We start from the raw sequence: 13472 nt of genomic DNA, 5'->3' as shown, positions 1-13472 counted from the left end.
TATAAGTGACAGTTTTCACATATATAAATGCTTTATTTGTTGATACAACACTGTTCATATGTTTATTTTATTTTGCATTTATGAAGTGTAATTTGCAGCCCCTGGACTAAAGTGGTCTGAACCAATAACTACATAACTTTCTTTTTAGCTTTCCAAAGAACTAAGACTAGAAAAGACTATGTGTGATCTACCTACAGCATCTGATATCCCTGCCCCAGCTTTCCTGTGTCGACCCCTATCTGCACTGCAGTACCAGCCACCTCTGTCCGTATAGTGCCCACCCACAGCCCTGCCCCCCACAGTGTATGTGGGTTTCTGTGTGGTGCCCCTTTCCTAGAATAAAAATCTTCTTGCACTGGAGCTCAGCCACGAGTGGTTTTAACTAAAATTAGAGTTCTTCTTTATTCTCTTTCAAGAAAAATAAAACTATGAAAAAAGCAGAATGATGTTTTTTTAGCATGCAAACCCATGCAAGTAAATAGTTTTTACCTGAATTGCAGCATAGTTTCCTTTTGTCAATTTCAAACTGCAGCTGGCAGAGCTAAACAGAATATTGTGAAGGCTTTTGTTGTTGTGGTTACAAAGGAAAAAACAGCTGAAGACAGAATGACCGAGTGACAAACTCCAGATACCAGATCTTTTGGATCACCAACATGCTCGTGCTCAAAGTCTCTCATTGCCTTACTTGTCGGGTGAAACATTTTCCGTGCAGAATCGACAAATCTCGCAGGCAGATACACTGCATTTCATCACATCTCTGGAGCACAGACATCACAGGGAAGCTGATTTTATGATGTGTCAGAATTAGTTCACATTTAAATCTCTTAAACTCACCATCTGGGGATGAAATTGTATTTTACATTTCTGTAAAAGCCACAGTACCAGTATCAAAGCATCAATATCATTACTCCCATATTCTGATGTATGTCCAGTATAAGATGATTTAAACTTTTGCTGTTTTCTTGGAGACCTGATCCAGTGTGTAACAACTGTGTACTGTACAATATGGACCTGGACTTTACTGTGCTCTAGGTTTAAGGATAATGTCTTATAACACTGAGTCTGGGAAAAATCACTTTACCTTGATGACAGTGTATAACACAAATCTATTTCACTGACAGAGTACAATGGAAGGACTTTTGTTTCCAAGATTGTGTAACTGTATCCCCTTTTGACACAGAGACATCTGCTTAGAGATAAAGCTTTTTTTCTGATGGTTTGCCCTTCACAAACCTTGTGAGAATCCCTTTTCAAAAATGCCTGTTTGTCAAAAGACTTCAGAGAGCATGCAAGGGTCTGGGATCAAGAGTATCACTGATATTCCCCTTGCAGGTGCCACACATGATTGTTGTGCAACTTGTTTCACTTCATTTCTGTATTTGTAGAAGTTTTTGTTGGCAATCCCAGACAAGCTGGTGGTTGATTACTCAGCAGAAAGTAGATACCATGGAAACCGGTTGCCTTAGCACAAGGGAATCTCCTTTTGTCTTTGAGGAGATAAACTGCCTTTTCCTCTCCACCTTCAGAGAGGAAATCGGTCAGTACAGTTGGGGGCTAGAGACACCTCACAGTATGTCAGTGGTTCGTTGGAGGTCCGTGTGGACACATGTTTGCACTATTCTGAGTGTGCAGAGCTGGCATAAAGCAATCCTGGTGAGTGCCAGAGCCAAGCAGCTTACAGTGGTGCCAGTTGGCGCACTTCTTGTAAAAATGTGGAACATATTTCTGAGAAACAGAAGTAATTGTACGTTTGAGCGGAGGTGATTTGACAGCTAATTAATCGATGCTCAACCAGTGTTGTTTTTTCTTCTTACTTCGCACTTTTCCCTGGCTCAACGCCTCACGAGTGCTTTATGAAGGAGAGGTGGAATCGGAGACGTCTGCGGTAGAAAGAATGCTGCACAACGGTCAAACAGAACATCACGTTCTGAGAAAAACATGAATCGTTACAAATTTGCTAATGCAATAAAACAAAAAATGTGATGCAAGAACCTTGAATCATTATTTATGTGACCATTAAATTGTGTAATTTAGACCAGTTTAAATTACATAATGCAAGTAATCGGACCTAAAACATTTTAAAAGGTCATTAATTAAAATACCTCATATTAAAAAGATAATTATAGCCACCTATTTGTACTCCAGGGTACCTCTGGATTGAATAATGAAGAAGTTATAGAGGCAGCTGTTTGAAAATATGTGTAAATAGCTTTTGTTACCTGCATTTCTGTCTTGGAATGAACATGGAATGAAACTTGTTTTGAAAAAAAAAACATTTAAACTTGGAGCCCAACCATAGATTAGTATAATAAATGACTCAGGCAATTCTACCTCAGGCAGATAAAGATACATTTATTAAATAATTATTTTTACAGCATAAAGCAATAGTATCATGCTGGTCAACTGTCCAAAACACCAGTTATGGCAAGTGAATCCATTATTTTTATCTTTTTTATTTCTTTTTCTTTCACCACTGTTATGATAACAAGAGATAAGAACCAGAGGCTTTTGGCAACAGAAAGTTTTGTGGTACTCCTTTTACAAAATATTCCGGCCTCTTGGAATTGATACAATCAATTTATATCATAAGCAGTAACGTTTTTTTGTTTGTTAAATGTGTCAATGAAACATTACAAGTTGCCTTTGAAAGCAAAAGGGTTGCTTTGACATTTCCTCCCCCAGACAGTTAGATCATAGATTTTGTGTGGAAAAAAATGTGCTTCCCTGAAAGTTGTTTCCTGCTTCCTGGACTTAATTAACAGAGATACAAATCTTTCAGCTCTTGTGCTTCTTGCATTTTCTGAAATGCTGGTATTTGTATGGGATATTCAGAGTAGATTAGTGACTGGCTTCTTCATAATGGTACTTTAGTATCTGAGATTAAGCTTCAAAGCCTTGTATTTAATTCTGGTGTTATTGTACTCAGATAGGGTCTGGACATTCTTAAACCATTGTATTTCTCTTGAAGGTCCTCGTGGAGAGAGAGGAGAAGATGGCACTCCTGGAAGAAATGGTATGAATTGACTTCTTCCTTCAGTTTCTCAGATTGTGGGCAGGTACTTGAGCACTGTAGCCTGTCTGTTGCCCAAGCTACAAAGGCATCTGTAGCTGGAGAAAATCCCCTGCAGCACCAGGTCCCGCCCTCCCACCCTCCCAGAACACTGGGATTGAAGGGTGCAGCCTGGCTGAGGCTTGAGCCCTACTTCTGTGGCCCAAGAGGAGTTCGCTTTTCTTATACTAAAGCTGTGAATGTACTGTTAGTGCTTTGACCACTCCATTGCTGCTGCAAAGGTCAAAAACTGTTTCAGAACCTAAGCAGCAATAAATAAAACACAACTGATTTTTAAACTTAAGTTTTAATTGTCTCCCTTAGCCTTCCAGTCTCCCATGCATATCTTTATGCTCCTACACATATCTGTATTTACAGAAACCATGTGCTTTAATCTGGTGATCACTGTATTCCAATGGCTGCTCAGGTTTGCAGTCTGAATCCTCCCTTTCTCCTCTGTACTGCTCAGGGCTGCCGGGGTCCAGAGGTCTGCCTGGCCCCAGTGGGCCAAGGGGCGAGGCAGGGGTGAGGGGCCCTGCAGGAGCCCCGGGATCGAGAGGCATCCCCGGGCCTCCAGGTGAGTGCAGCCCTTTCCTTCCCAGGGCTCATTTATTTCAATGCCCCTCTTCGCTTGTACACCAGGGGCTCTCAAGTGGAGGAATTAGCTCCACTTGAGGGTTGCATGTTCAAATCCTTGACGTGATACTGCTGTTGTACCTTCAAGCAAGGTTCTCAGACCTCTCCTTGGCTTCTGTATAAATCAGTCTCCAATCTGTCTCTATAAACTAGAATTAATATTTGATTTTCCTATCTTGTTATATAAAGAAATTAATACAATAATTTGATCACAGAACTTTGCACCTCTTTCAATTTATATACAAGTTGAAATACAAATACAATTGAAATGAGCTCCCACAACATGTACAAAACCCAAACCCAAATGGTTAATTCAAGTACAGTTTGGAATCAGTTAGTACCTGTGATTTCTCAAGGGTAACAACAGAGTGTTACAGACAGATCATGACCAGAGTGTCTTTCCTGAAAGATGGTGTAATGGGCATCTGTTTCCTGAATGAGGAAATCAGCTATCTGCCCCAGTCAACCCTGTGGCCACCAATCACTGCATCAGGACCCCTTGTCCTGCAACAACCGCAGGAGAATATACCTTGAGAAACCTCATAGATAAAAATTCATTTCCTCTTTCCTCACTGCCCAGGTGTGTCAGTTCCAGTATGTGTATGTGAATCAGGAATAGAGGGTGGGGTGTTCAGAGCAATAACCCTTATCCCTTCTTTTCTGTTCATTATAAAACTCCTGGTGCCATACTCAGGGCTAGCTGAGGATTAACTGTTCTTGGACATAACTAAGACAGGTATGTCAATGATTGGACAGGGTATTGTTATCAAGGACAGTTGTAAATTACCCTTTTTGTTTTTTTTAATTACCTTCCCAGGATCAAATCCTAGTTTCCGGTGGGCTGTGACAGTGAGCACAAAACAAAAGGAAAGGCAGTCTGACCTGCCACCATACCCCAAAATAGAAACTCCCTCCTGCATAGCATTGCTGTTTTCCCATAACAATGAAGAAAACAGCACATTCCTGGAGCACCTGTTTCTTTTGTGTTTTTTGTTAGTCCTTAAAGGAGTGCCTTGTGCTCTTTCTCTGAGGCTGAGATCACTTGTACAAACTGCAGCCTTTTCTCGAATTATAATCTAACGATGTAATTACTTTAAGGCCCTGCATTTCCTTTTTAATAATGAATGCATGTGTTATATATTATTCCCAAAGGACCTCTAGATAAAATAAGTAAAAGGAGTAAAACGCTTTTGTTTTTGCTTCCTTACTAATGAAATTGTTTAAACCTAATGTGCACCACAAAATTGTTCTTTTATAAACAAATAAGACAAAGAATAAATAACAGATTGATTCTCAGATAATTATAATACCAGGCAAGCGCAATGTGAGTAGGCAAAGCAGACAGGCCAGAACAGGGAAATCAAAGCACAAAGGAAATCCGAAGGCAATGTCCAGTGAAGCAAGGTTAAAACCAGGAAGCCAGGTTAGCGTGTCACAGGGAGAATCCATAGTTGAGAGCAAAGCAAGGTCGAGAATCCAATGCAAGAACAAAAGCTAGGAACTTGAGAATCAGAGAGGTGATGATAGAACTCTATGGCAGAGCCCAGAGCAGTGTCAGAACAGCCCTTAAATATCCTGAGCCACCTGAAGTGGGCGTGAGTGTAAAAGTGCCTCCAGGTGGTCCAGGTCTCCTGTCAGATGTCACTGGTGAGTAGAGGTGTGGCCATCTGCTGTGTCAGTAAGAACTCGTCCCACAGTGCACCAGCAGCGACGAGATATAACATACTTTCTTAAAACACTTTAAACAAGCTGACACATTATACAAGTTCAGAAGTTTAGGAAGAGTGACGTAGGAGTTGGAGTTTCACCTTAGGCCAGTTTGTTTTATCCTGTTGGTAAAACAAATCATTCTCACCACTTTCTTGATTATTTCATTCTTTTCAGTCTTAATTGAAGGTAGCAGTTAAAGAGGGAAATGTGAGATTCTTGCCAGCCACAGGCAGTGTTGGCACAACTCTGTGTAAATTATTGCTTCCTCAGGTTACTGAAAGGAGCTACATTTCATTTATTGCACACGAGCGCTGCTAATATCATCCAGTATTATAGAGTGTTAAATTGAGCTTTTCCAGTTCTCCTCGGAGCTATTTAAATGGATTGCCTTTACACACTCTTCCTTTTAATATGGACCAACAGTAGACTGTGACTGGGCTGTCTCTGCTGTTGATATTAGCAATTCCAGGCAACCCCCTTCAAAAAAAAAACACACAACATACTGTTTTCTCCAGTTATCTTATGTTAAAGAGCTGTATTATTTGCCTCCTGCCTGTGTTTTTCATCCTACTCATTAAATCTTGGCATCAGCAGAATCTGAAACTCTATACTTTATTGCATCTGTTTAGACTCCAGATCACTATTAATAAAAAAAAACTAATTTACAGTCATCGAAGTCCACTAAGCAATTGAAAAAATTCTGTGGTAATGGTGATGATGATTTTGTGTACTATTCAATTAAGCCAACATTTGCTCTCCATTTGCATTTTGACAAGTGAAGGAAAACTATGTTTTGTCTCAACTGTCACGTGTCCTGTCCGGTTGAAGAATGATCAACTGAGTCCAAAAGCAAATGTAAAATCAGAAATCAGGGGGGGAATCAAGCCTTGTCTGAATGAGCAACAGCATCCCAGAATTTTACCATTTCCAGCTAGTATCTTTTAGCCACAGAATGTCATCAACCACTGCTCAATTCAGAGCATGGGTATCCAGTCCTGATCCTAGTGGGCCAATATGTTTACAACTTTACAGTTCTTCCAGCTCAGCTGTGTCTAACCTAAATCAGTTCATTGTTGAAGCAATTAACAACTTCTCTTAACTCTTCAGATAACGATGATGACAAGAAAAACTATGAGATGTCTGTCACAAATATTACTTATTTTGCATGTGCTAAATGCTCAATATTTCGAACTGGTAGTATACTGTGGAAAGCCTTAATTTTCCACTGTATTTCTGTTCCTGTGGTGTGAACAGTAGATCAGCATCAGGTCCTGCTTGCTGAAGACATACTGAAGCTAATCTTGTGTCAGCCTTATTCTGTACTTTGTATATTTCTGAGGCTCTGTTATCCTTTCATTAAGCCCACTTTTGTGGTGATGAGACAAGGATTGAATGACGGTAACAGACGAGAACAGGCCATGATCTGGAAGTTGTCGTTTCCACGTGTGTGCTCTGTAGGAATATGGAACGGCTTTGTGGGAATGAAATGTGTAGTAGTCCCTTGTTCTCTGAACCTTGTGAGTTCGCGTTGACTTCTTGATCCAAAAACCAGATGTTGCATTTCTTAATGGAAAGCCCTGACGTGGTTTTCTTTCGGTTTTTAACTTTCACTCATTATCAGGCGTGAGACAGTGTGTTTATTGGATGTAGAAGGTGGCTGGGGGTTCTGTCCACTGTGCGGCTGCTCTTCCAGGAGGTTTGTCACCTGGTGTCCAGCCCCGCTGTCCGTCCCGGCCTGTCTCACTCTCTGTCTCTGTCCCAGGAATCCAGGGACCCCAGGGCCCGCCAGGCCTTCCGGGGGAGAGGGGCTTTCATGGTTCCCCAGGGCCGCCTGGGCCTCCCGGCCCCCCCGGCCCCCCCGGGCCTCCAGCTCATGCCAGGATATCTGACCCCGGGTACCTTGGAGACCACAGTAAGCCATCCTCCCCGCTGGCGCGCTCCCTTTCGCCTGGGCACTTCCTGCGCTGCCTGCCTCAGCTGCAGGAGGCGGTGTGGGCCAGTTCACCAGGCCTTCTCCAGGGGACACTGCCTCCGCACACAGCAGATGTTCTCGGCCTAACACACAAACAGGAATTACAGTTTGTCCCAACCGGGCACCTTTCTAACAGGCTGCCAGGGACTGACGAGAAAGGAAGACTGCGCTGTCCTGTCTGGTCCCGGAGATGGGTGGTCCGTCTCCGGCGGTGCTTTCTAGCGGAAATGTTGCCTTCCTACTGTAGCTCTCCTCAGAATGGAGAGAAGACTCTGACATCCCGTCTCCCATCTACCTTTAAAAACAGTAAAGACTCAGTTCACTTCAGTTTTGTTTTTGTACACAGTTATTTACACAGTCTATACAAACGGGCTTGTGCAGTACAACAAATCAAAAGGAAATTCGTGTAAGAATGTTTATTGTGTGATAGAGTAACTGTATAACTACAGGGCATGGAGGAGATATGTATGATGTTTTGGTAAAAAATAAACATCTTATTTTGCAAACATAAATACACAGAGTAGGAAAAAACAAGGGCTCTTATTTTGTTTGTAAATCAAATGGCTTGACAGATATCACACACAGTGTAGCAGGCCATCTATGGATGAAACATTTTTTAATATACACATCTTCCATTTCTCAATGACTTCCAGATGTTCGGAAGTCAACAGCTGTACAAGGCTAAAAGGGCATCAAGAGCTCAGGATGGTTTTTCTGTGGTCACAATCAGTGCGCCAGGGACTATTACTGACCGGTTCTGAGATTTATCTTCACGTGAAAGAGATTTCAGATGCTGAGGTTTCCAGTTGTTATCATTCCTGGGAAGCTGCTAGCTTGAACTGTGAAACTGAGAATGGAGTTTGTAGCGGGCTTCCTTAAGAAAACACCGACCATCCTGGGCTAAGATAGAGTTTCCCTTTTATTGTAGTGTTGGATCTCTTTCCACCTGCTGCTAGGAGTGACTCGAGTGCAATTTTGAATCATCTGGGAATGTGTTTCTGAGAATCTCACAGCTGAAGTGCTTTTGTAGTCAGTGGGAGTCTGAGAAAGGCAGTGGCACTATGAACACTACATTGTTTTGGATTGCATTAGTGCTGTCAGATGGGGTGTCTTTGTACTGTGGGCGGACTCAGAATATTTTTTTATTAAGATTAAATTTCACTGCAGTACATACCAAAGCACTGTGCTGCATTTTTCTCCTGAATATGGTCCAAGCCAAACTGTTTAAAAAAAATTCAGTGTTGCAGAGTGGTGTGAACAGTACTTATGAGGCAATATTGTCCTACGGTTAGTGGTTTGGATCTGGGCTTTGTCATTAGATGACTGTTTCCGGGACTGCCCAAACACCAGAGTGCAATCTGAGTGCCAGCAGGATTGGGTGAGCTCAGCCCACCAGCCCGTCATGCGGCAGTGACCTCTGTAGCTTTACCTGTGACCTGCTGAGACGTCAGTGTCGTCTGTGTCTCCTCCGCTAAGTTCTTCCTGATTGTTTGAGCTGCAGCCTTCCTGCAGCTTCCCAGCCTGCTAAGACTAAGACACGACCAGTGTCCTGGGTTTCCAGACGTGTCGTGACCCCAGCCTCCTGCATCCCCAGGTGCAGTGAGTGCTCCATCAGGAGACACATTGCTTGTGTTTGCTGTGGTCCTTCGCCCAGGACCACTCCGACTCAGGCTCCCCATTAACCCTGCCTGAAATGCTATATTAATTCCAGGACTATTGATAGCAGTCAAGGCAGGAAATGTGAACTAGTTTCACATTAAAGGAGAGGGAGTTCAAGGATGCTTGACTTGCTGACAGGGATTATCTATGAGGCCCATCCCCGAGAGACGTTGTATAACTGCGGTGTTTTATGGTTGCGGTGTAAACACAGGGCTCTCGCTGGTGAAAACTGCAAAACTGGTCTTTCTCTGTCTCTCTCTCCCCCTCCATCTCTGCTTCCTTCTCTCCTCGTCTGTCTCTTTCACACACCCCTTCTCTCCCCATATTGCTCTAATACCGAAATTTGTACTCACTTTGTAGCTGTTGTTTTCTGCATTAAACATGAGCCACAGCCGTTTGATTTTAAACTTTAACTTGCACTCGTCATAAAATATATCCCTGTCACCCAGCAAGCACATTTTATTTTTAAGGGATTTTAACATTTAAAGCCATGGCAGAGAAGTAATAGCTCATATTTGTACAGACCCTCAAATATGTACAATACACTGTAAGTATTTGAACGCCATGCACACAGAAAAGCCATTGGAGCCACTGTATATAATGTATCCACTTGTGTCCACTGTAGAAATGAGGAACGGCTTTGTGTGAATGAAATGTGTAGTAGTCCCTTCTTCTCTGAACATTGAGGTCGTGTTGACTTCTTGAGCCAAAAACCAGATGATGCACTTCTTAGTGGAAAATCCTGACATGATATTCTTTGGGTTTTTAACTTTCACTCATTATGTGAGTACCACGCTGACACACCACAAAACGATCCCTTTCATGTTTGAAAAAATAACACTTCAGTTCTGTATTTAGTACTTTTAAGTCATTTTAGTTAGTGCTGCTATGTAGTTTCTGTAAGCACATGAGTGCTGTCCTGCTGAATGGGACAGTGCATCACAGGACAGGACAGCAGACCAAACTATTTAGAGACGCCAATTAAACCTCAGCAGCATGTCTACGTGAGGTGGGAAGAGCCCACAGTAGCCAGCAAAAACCCTCTCAAACATGGGGAGGAGAGACGAATGCAAGACAGACACCTAACGCCAAAGTCAAACCTGGGAGCTACAAGGCAGGAACTGTAAGAACCTCAATTATATACTGTACATGTATTACATTCACTGTATGTGTAGCATACCTGCATAATGCCATAATAATTGTGGTGTACGTAAAATTTTATTGTAGTCCATATGCTGTTGTGGTGATGTAAAACCATAATTAAATAATAAAGGTAAAAAATATATTTTGTCACCTCCACACTGCTGTTGCCCTGCAGTAATAGTAATAGCAGAGCAGGCTGTTAGTGAACACTGCCATCCAGTGGTGGCACAAGGAGTTGCGTTTGCTTTCTATGTGTGTTTTACATTGACAAAGTTTGGCCTGAAGACTGCACAGACAGGGGGCCACTCCTCACCTCTTCTGTCTTTATCTGCTCATATGCTCTGCTGATATACGTGTAGCGGTTTTTTACGTCAACTTCCTTAATTCATCAGCGATGTCAGTGCAAAACGTCCTGTAGCGTACGACTTCGATCGTGGGCCGCCTGTAAAAGAGTTTTAAAGCTTTGCTGTGGAGTAAAAACCAGCCGGATCAAGCCCACCTCCCGCAGCAGCCCAGGTGCCCTGTTGTCAGAGCTGGAACAGGGGGCACCTGTCTCACTGCTGCCCCGTGTTTTTGACTCCCCAGGCGACACCAGTGACTCCCTGCTGTCAAACTCCTTTCTGGACTCCCGGGGCACCCCTGCGCGAGGCCCAGAGGGGTCACCAGGACCACCAGGACCCGCAGGTCAGTCAGCCTGTGGGGGGCGCCCCATTTGCAGTCTGTTGTCCTTCCCGATAACATCTTGACATCCTGGGACCTGGATGTTTTCCTAATCTCTTTCTTCCCTTGTGTTGCAGGACCCCCAGGTCCCCAGGGCCCGGCGGGACCACCCGGGCCTCCTGGGCTTCCGGGGCAGAACGTAAGTGCTGGCTGAGGGGCTCACGGTTTTGGGGGCAGGGCTGGAGAAGGGAGGCAGTTGGGATTGCTGCCTGTAGTGTAGCGGAGCTCGTTCGGGCGCGGTGACGTCATCCCTGCGCGCAGCAGGGACCTCAGCCACCTGCCTCCCTCAAGATCTGCTCTGCAACTGAACTTTTCTGCAAAACAATAATACTCTTAAATTAGTGCTTTCTGTTCAGAAGGGACTGGCAGCTTTTTTTAATTGGCTGACTGGACAATTATCTGGATGAATTTTCTCTCTCTTTGTTAAGGTAAACCCCAGACTCATCGTGTCTAACATATCATACTGTGTTTGGGTTGTACGCATAAGAATGGGAATAAGAGGGATTTGTGTGAATTCTCAAAACCCCTGCTGAAAAAGTAACAATGTTGCTTTGGTTTCATGTTTGAACCCCTTACTTCCAAATAAGAAGGAACAGCAGGCTCTTCCATCTTGAGGACAGATGAAAAGCTGACATTTCTCTGTAAGATTGAGATCGCTCTGCAGTTTACAGTTAGCAGACCCTAATTCTTTAGATTTAAGAGTTTAACCCCATTCAGCAGCAATGTTGTTCAGCACACCCCCTGAAGCCATGGTGTCTCCCCCTGACCCTGAGAAGCTCTTCCCTCTTCCATATCTTTGTGTCTCCTTAGGGCCAGCCAGGGACGCCTGGACTCCAGGGGCCAGCAGGCCCTAAAGGCGACAAAGGGGACAGAGTAAGTAGTACAGGGGTGCTCAACGTCTTGGCGTCTGAACTCCGTTTCATTGCAGGACTTTGAACCTTCCTGCAGGCTAAGTACTTCACTGGCCCCTAATTGGTAAATTAATGTAGGTGCTGCAGAGATCTTCAATAATAAGTTATTTCTGCACCCTACAATGGCATGTAATCCATGAGCCAGGGATGACCAGCACCAGTCTAGGAACAATGCCCCAGGCTTGTAGAGATGGCGAAGGTTGATGAGGCCCTCTACCTTGAACTGGGCTGCTTCTTTATAGTACCAACACTTTTCTCCGGCCACAAGGTGCAATGTTACTGTTCCAAGACCGTGTTGTAAGGTATTGTGTGCATTCTCACTTGCTCCTGTACTAGTTTATATGTGGCAGGACATCCATGAAGCATGTAAACTTACAAGTAATAAATAAGGAACATGTCTTATTTCAAGGGCTACAAAACCCCGAGGAGTTCAGGATCGGTGATGTCACCAGCCATAGTCCAATCTGTTGTGTGAGACAACGGTGTTCGGACTCAAGGGTCTGACAGCTGTTCTGAGCTCTGGAAGCTCACAGTGTGGAAAACTACCACAGGGTGCATGTTTTATCTTAATTTTCTGTCTCTGACCACGCACATCCAAACAAGACATTCAGTGCAGTGAAAAAAATAACCTGCTACCTTTCAATGGCGACCTTTCAGGCTGAAACGGATAGCAATTGTTTTAGATTGCTGTAATCGTAAGTATAATCATCATTCAGAACCAGGGGGTGACATCCAATCAAGCGCTCTGGCACAGTGTACTGTAATTCAGACATAAACGCTAGTAGAACATCACGTGTCAGCAGTAACAATGGAGCATGACAGACAATCTTTTGTGGTTCTGTTACAAATTCTGGACTTTATGATATATCTCTTGAAATTCTTTTACTCAAATTTCCAGGGACCACTTGGGTATCCAGGAGAGAGAGGCTTCAGAGGGGAGCCGGTAAGATTCTGCCTGCACTCTTTCATCTGTGAGGTGACAATTCGACTCCTTAACTGTACCGGAGTAACCAGAGGGGGTAACAGAAGAAGGCCCTGGTTTCCATTTCCTTTACAGCATGGGTACCCTTTAATCACTGGGACACTTGAGATGTTAGTCTTTAAGCATTGCACCTCTGTAAGCATCAGAGATTCAGAATTCCCACCGCTGATCAGGCTGACAGTTCATCAATTTACAATATACAGATGCCTGCATCTCTCCTCCTGTGCTGGTCCCAGTATGATTACACTGGACATGTTGTGAAGTCGAACAGAACAGAAATGTGGTTTCCCTCCATTCCTACAGGGGGACCCAGGACCTAGAGGGGAGCCAGGAGAGAAAGGCCTGCCGGTAAGACTCACACTGCCACACTCTTCTTCCACCACTGAGAGACTGCAGTCTCTCACACCATCACACTCTTCCTCCACCACTGAGACACTGCAGTCTCTCACACCACCACTCTTCCTCCACCACTGAGAGACTGCAGTCTCTCACACCACCACACTCTTCCTCCACCACTGAGACACTGCAGTCTCTCACACCATCACACTCTTCCTCCACCACTGAGACACTGCAGTCTCTCACACCACCACACTCTTCCTCCACCACTGAGACACTGCAGTCTCTCACACCACCACACTCTTCCTCCACCACTGAGACACTGTGGTCTCTCACACTGCCACACTCTTCCTC

At 43.9% G+C, this 13472-nt stretch overlaps 1 protein-coding gene across 4 annotated transcripts in view; it reads left to right on the top strand.

The window, feature by feature from the left end:
* Positions 1-13472, top strand: part of emid1 (EMI domain containing 1) — a 100535-nt gene that overhangs the window by 77185 nt on the left and 9878 nt on the right. For all 4 annotated transcript variants that reach the window (XM_069182092.1, XM_069182093.1, XM_069182095.1 and 1 more), the window contains exons 7-14: positions 2969-3013; positions 3519-3626; positions 7158-7307; positions 10755-10853; positions 10967-11028; positions 11700-11762; positions 12699-12743; positions 13086-13130. In XM_069182092.1, coding sequence (XP_069038193.1) covers positions 2969-3013; positions 3519-3626; positions 7158-7307; positions 10755-10853; positions 10967-11028; positions 11700-11762; positions 12699-12743; positions 13086-13130 — 617 coding nt within the window. The remainder of the gene's footprint in view (positions 1-2968; positions 3014-3518; positions 3627-7157; positions 7308-10754; positions 10854-10966; positions 11029-11699; positions 11763-12698; positions 12744-13085; positions 13131-13472) is intronic.

This window comes from Lepisosteus oculatus, chromosome 22, assembly GCF_040954835.1.
Source record: "Lepisosteus oculatus isolate fLepOcu1 chromosome 22, fLepOcu1.hap2, whole genome shotgun sequence".
NCBI lineage: Eukaryota > Metazoa > Chordata > Actinopteri > Semionotiformes > Lepisosteidae > Lepisosteus > Lepisosteus oculatus.
The sequence above is the reverse complement of the archived record's forward strand: the minus strand, read 5'-3'. Positions and strand labels throughout refer to the sequence as shown.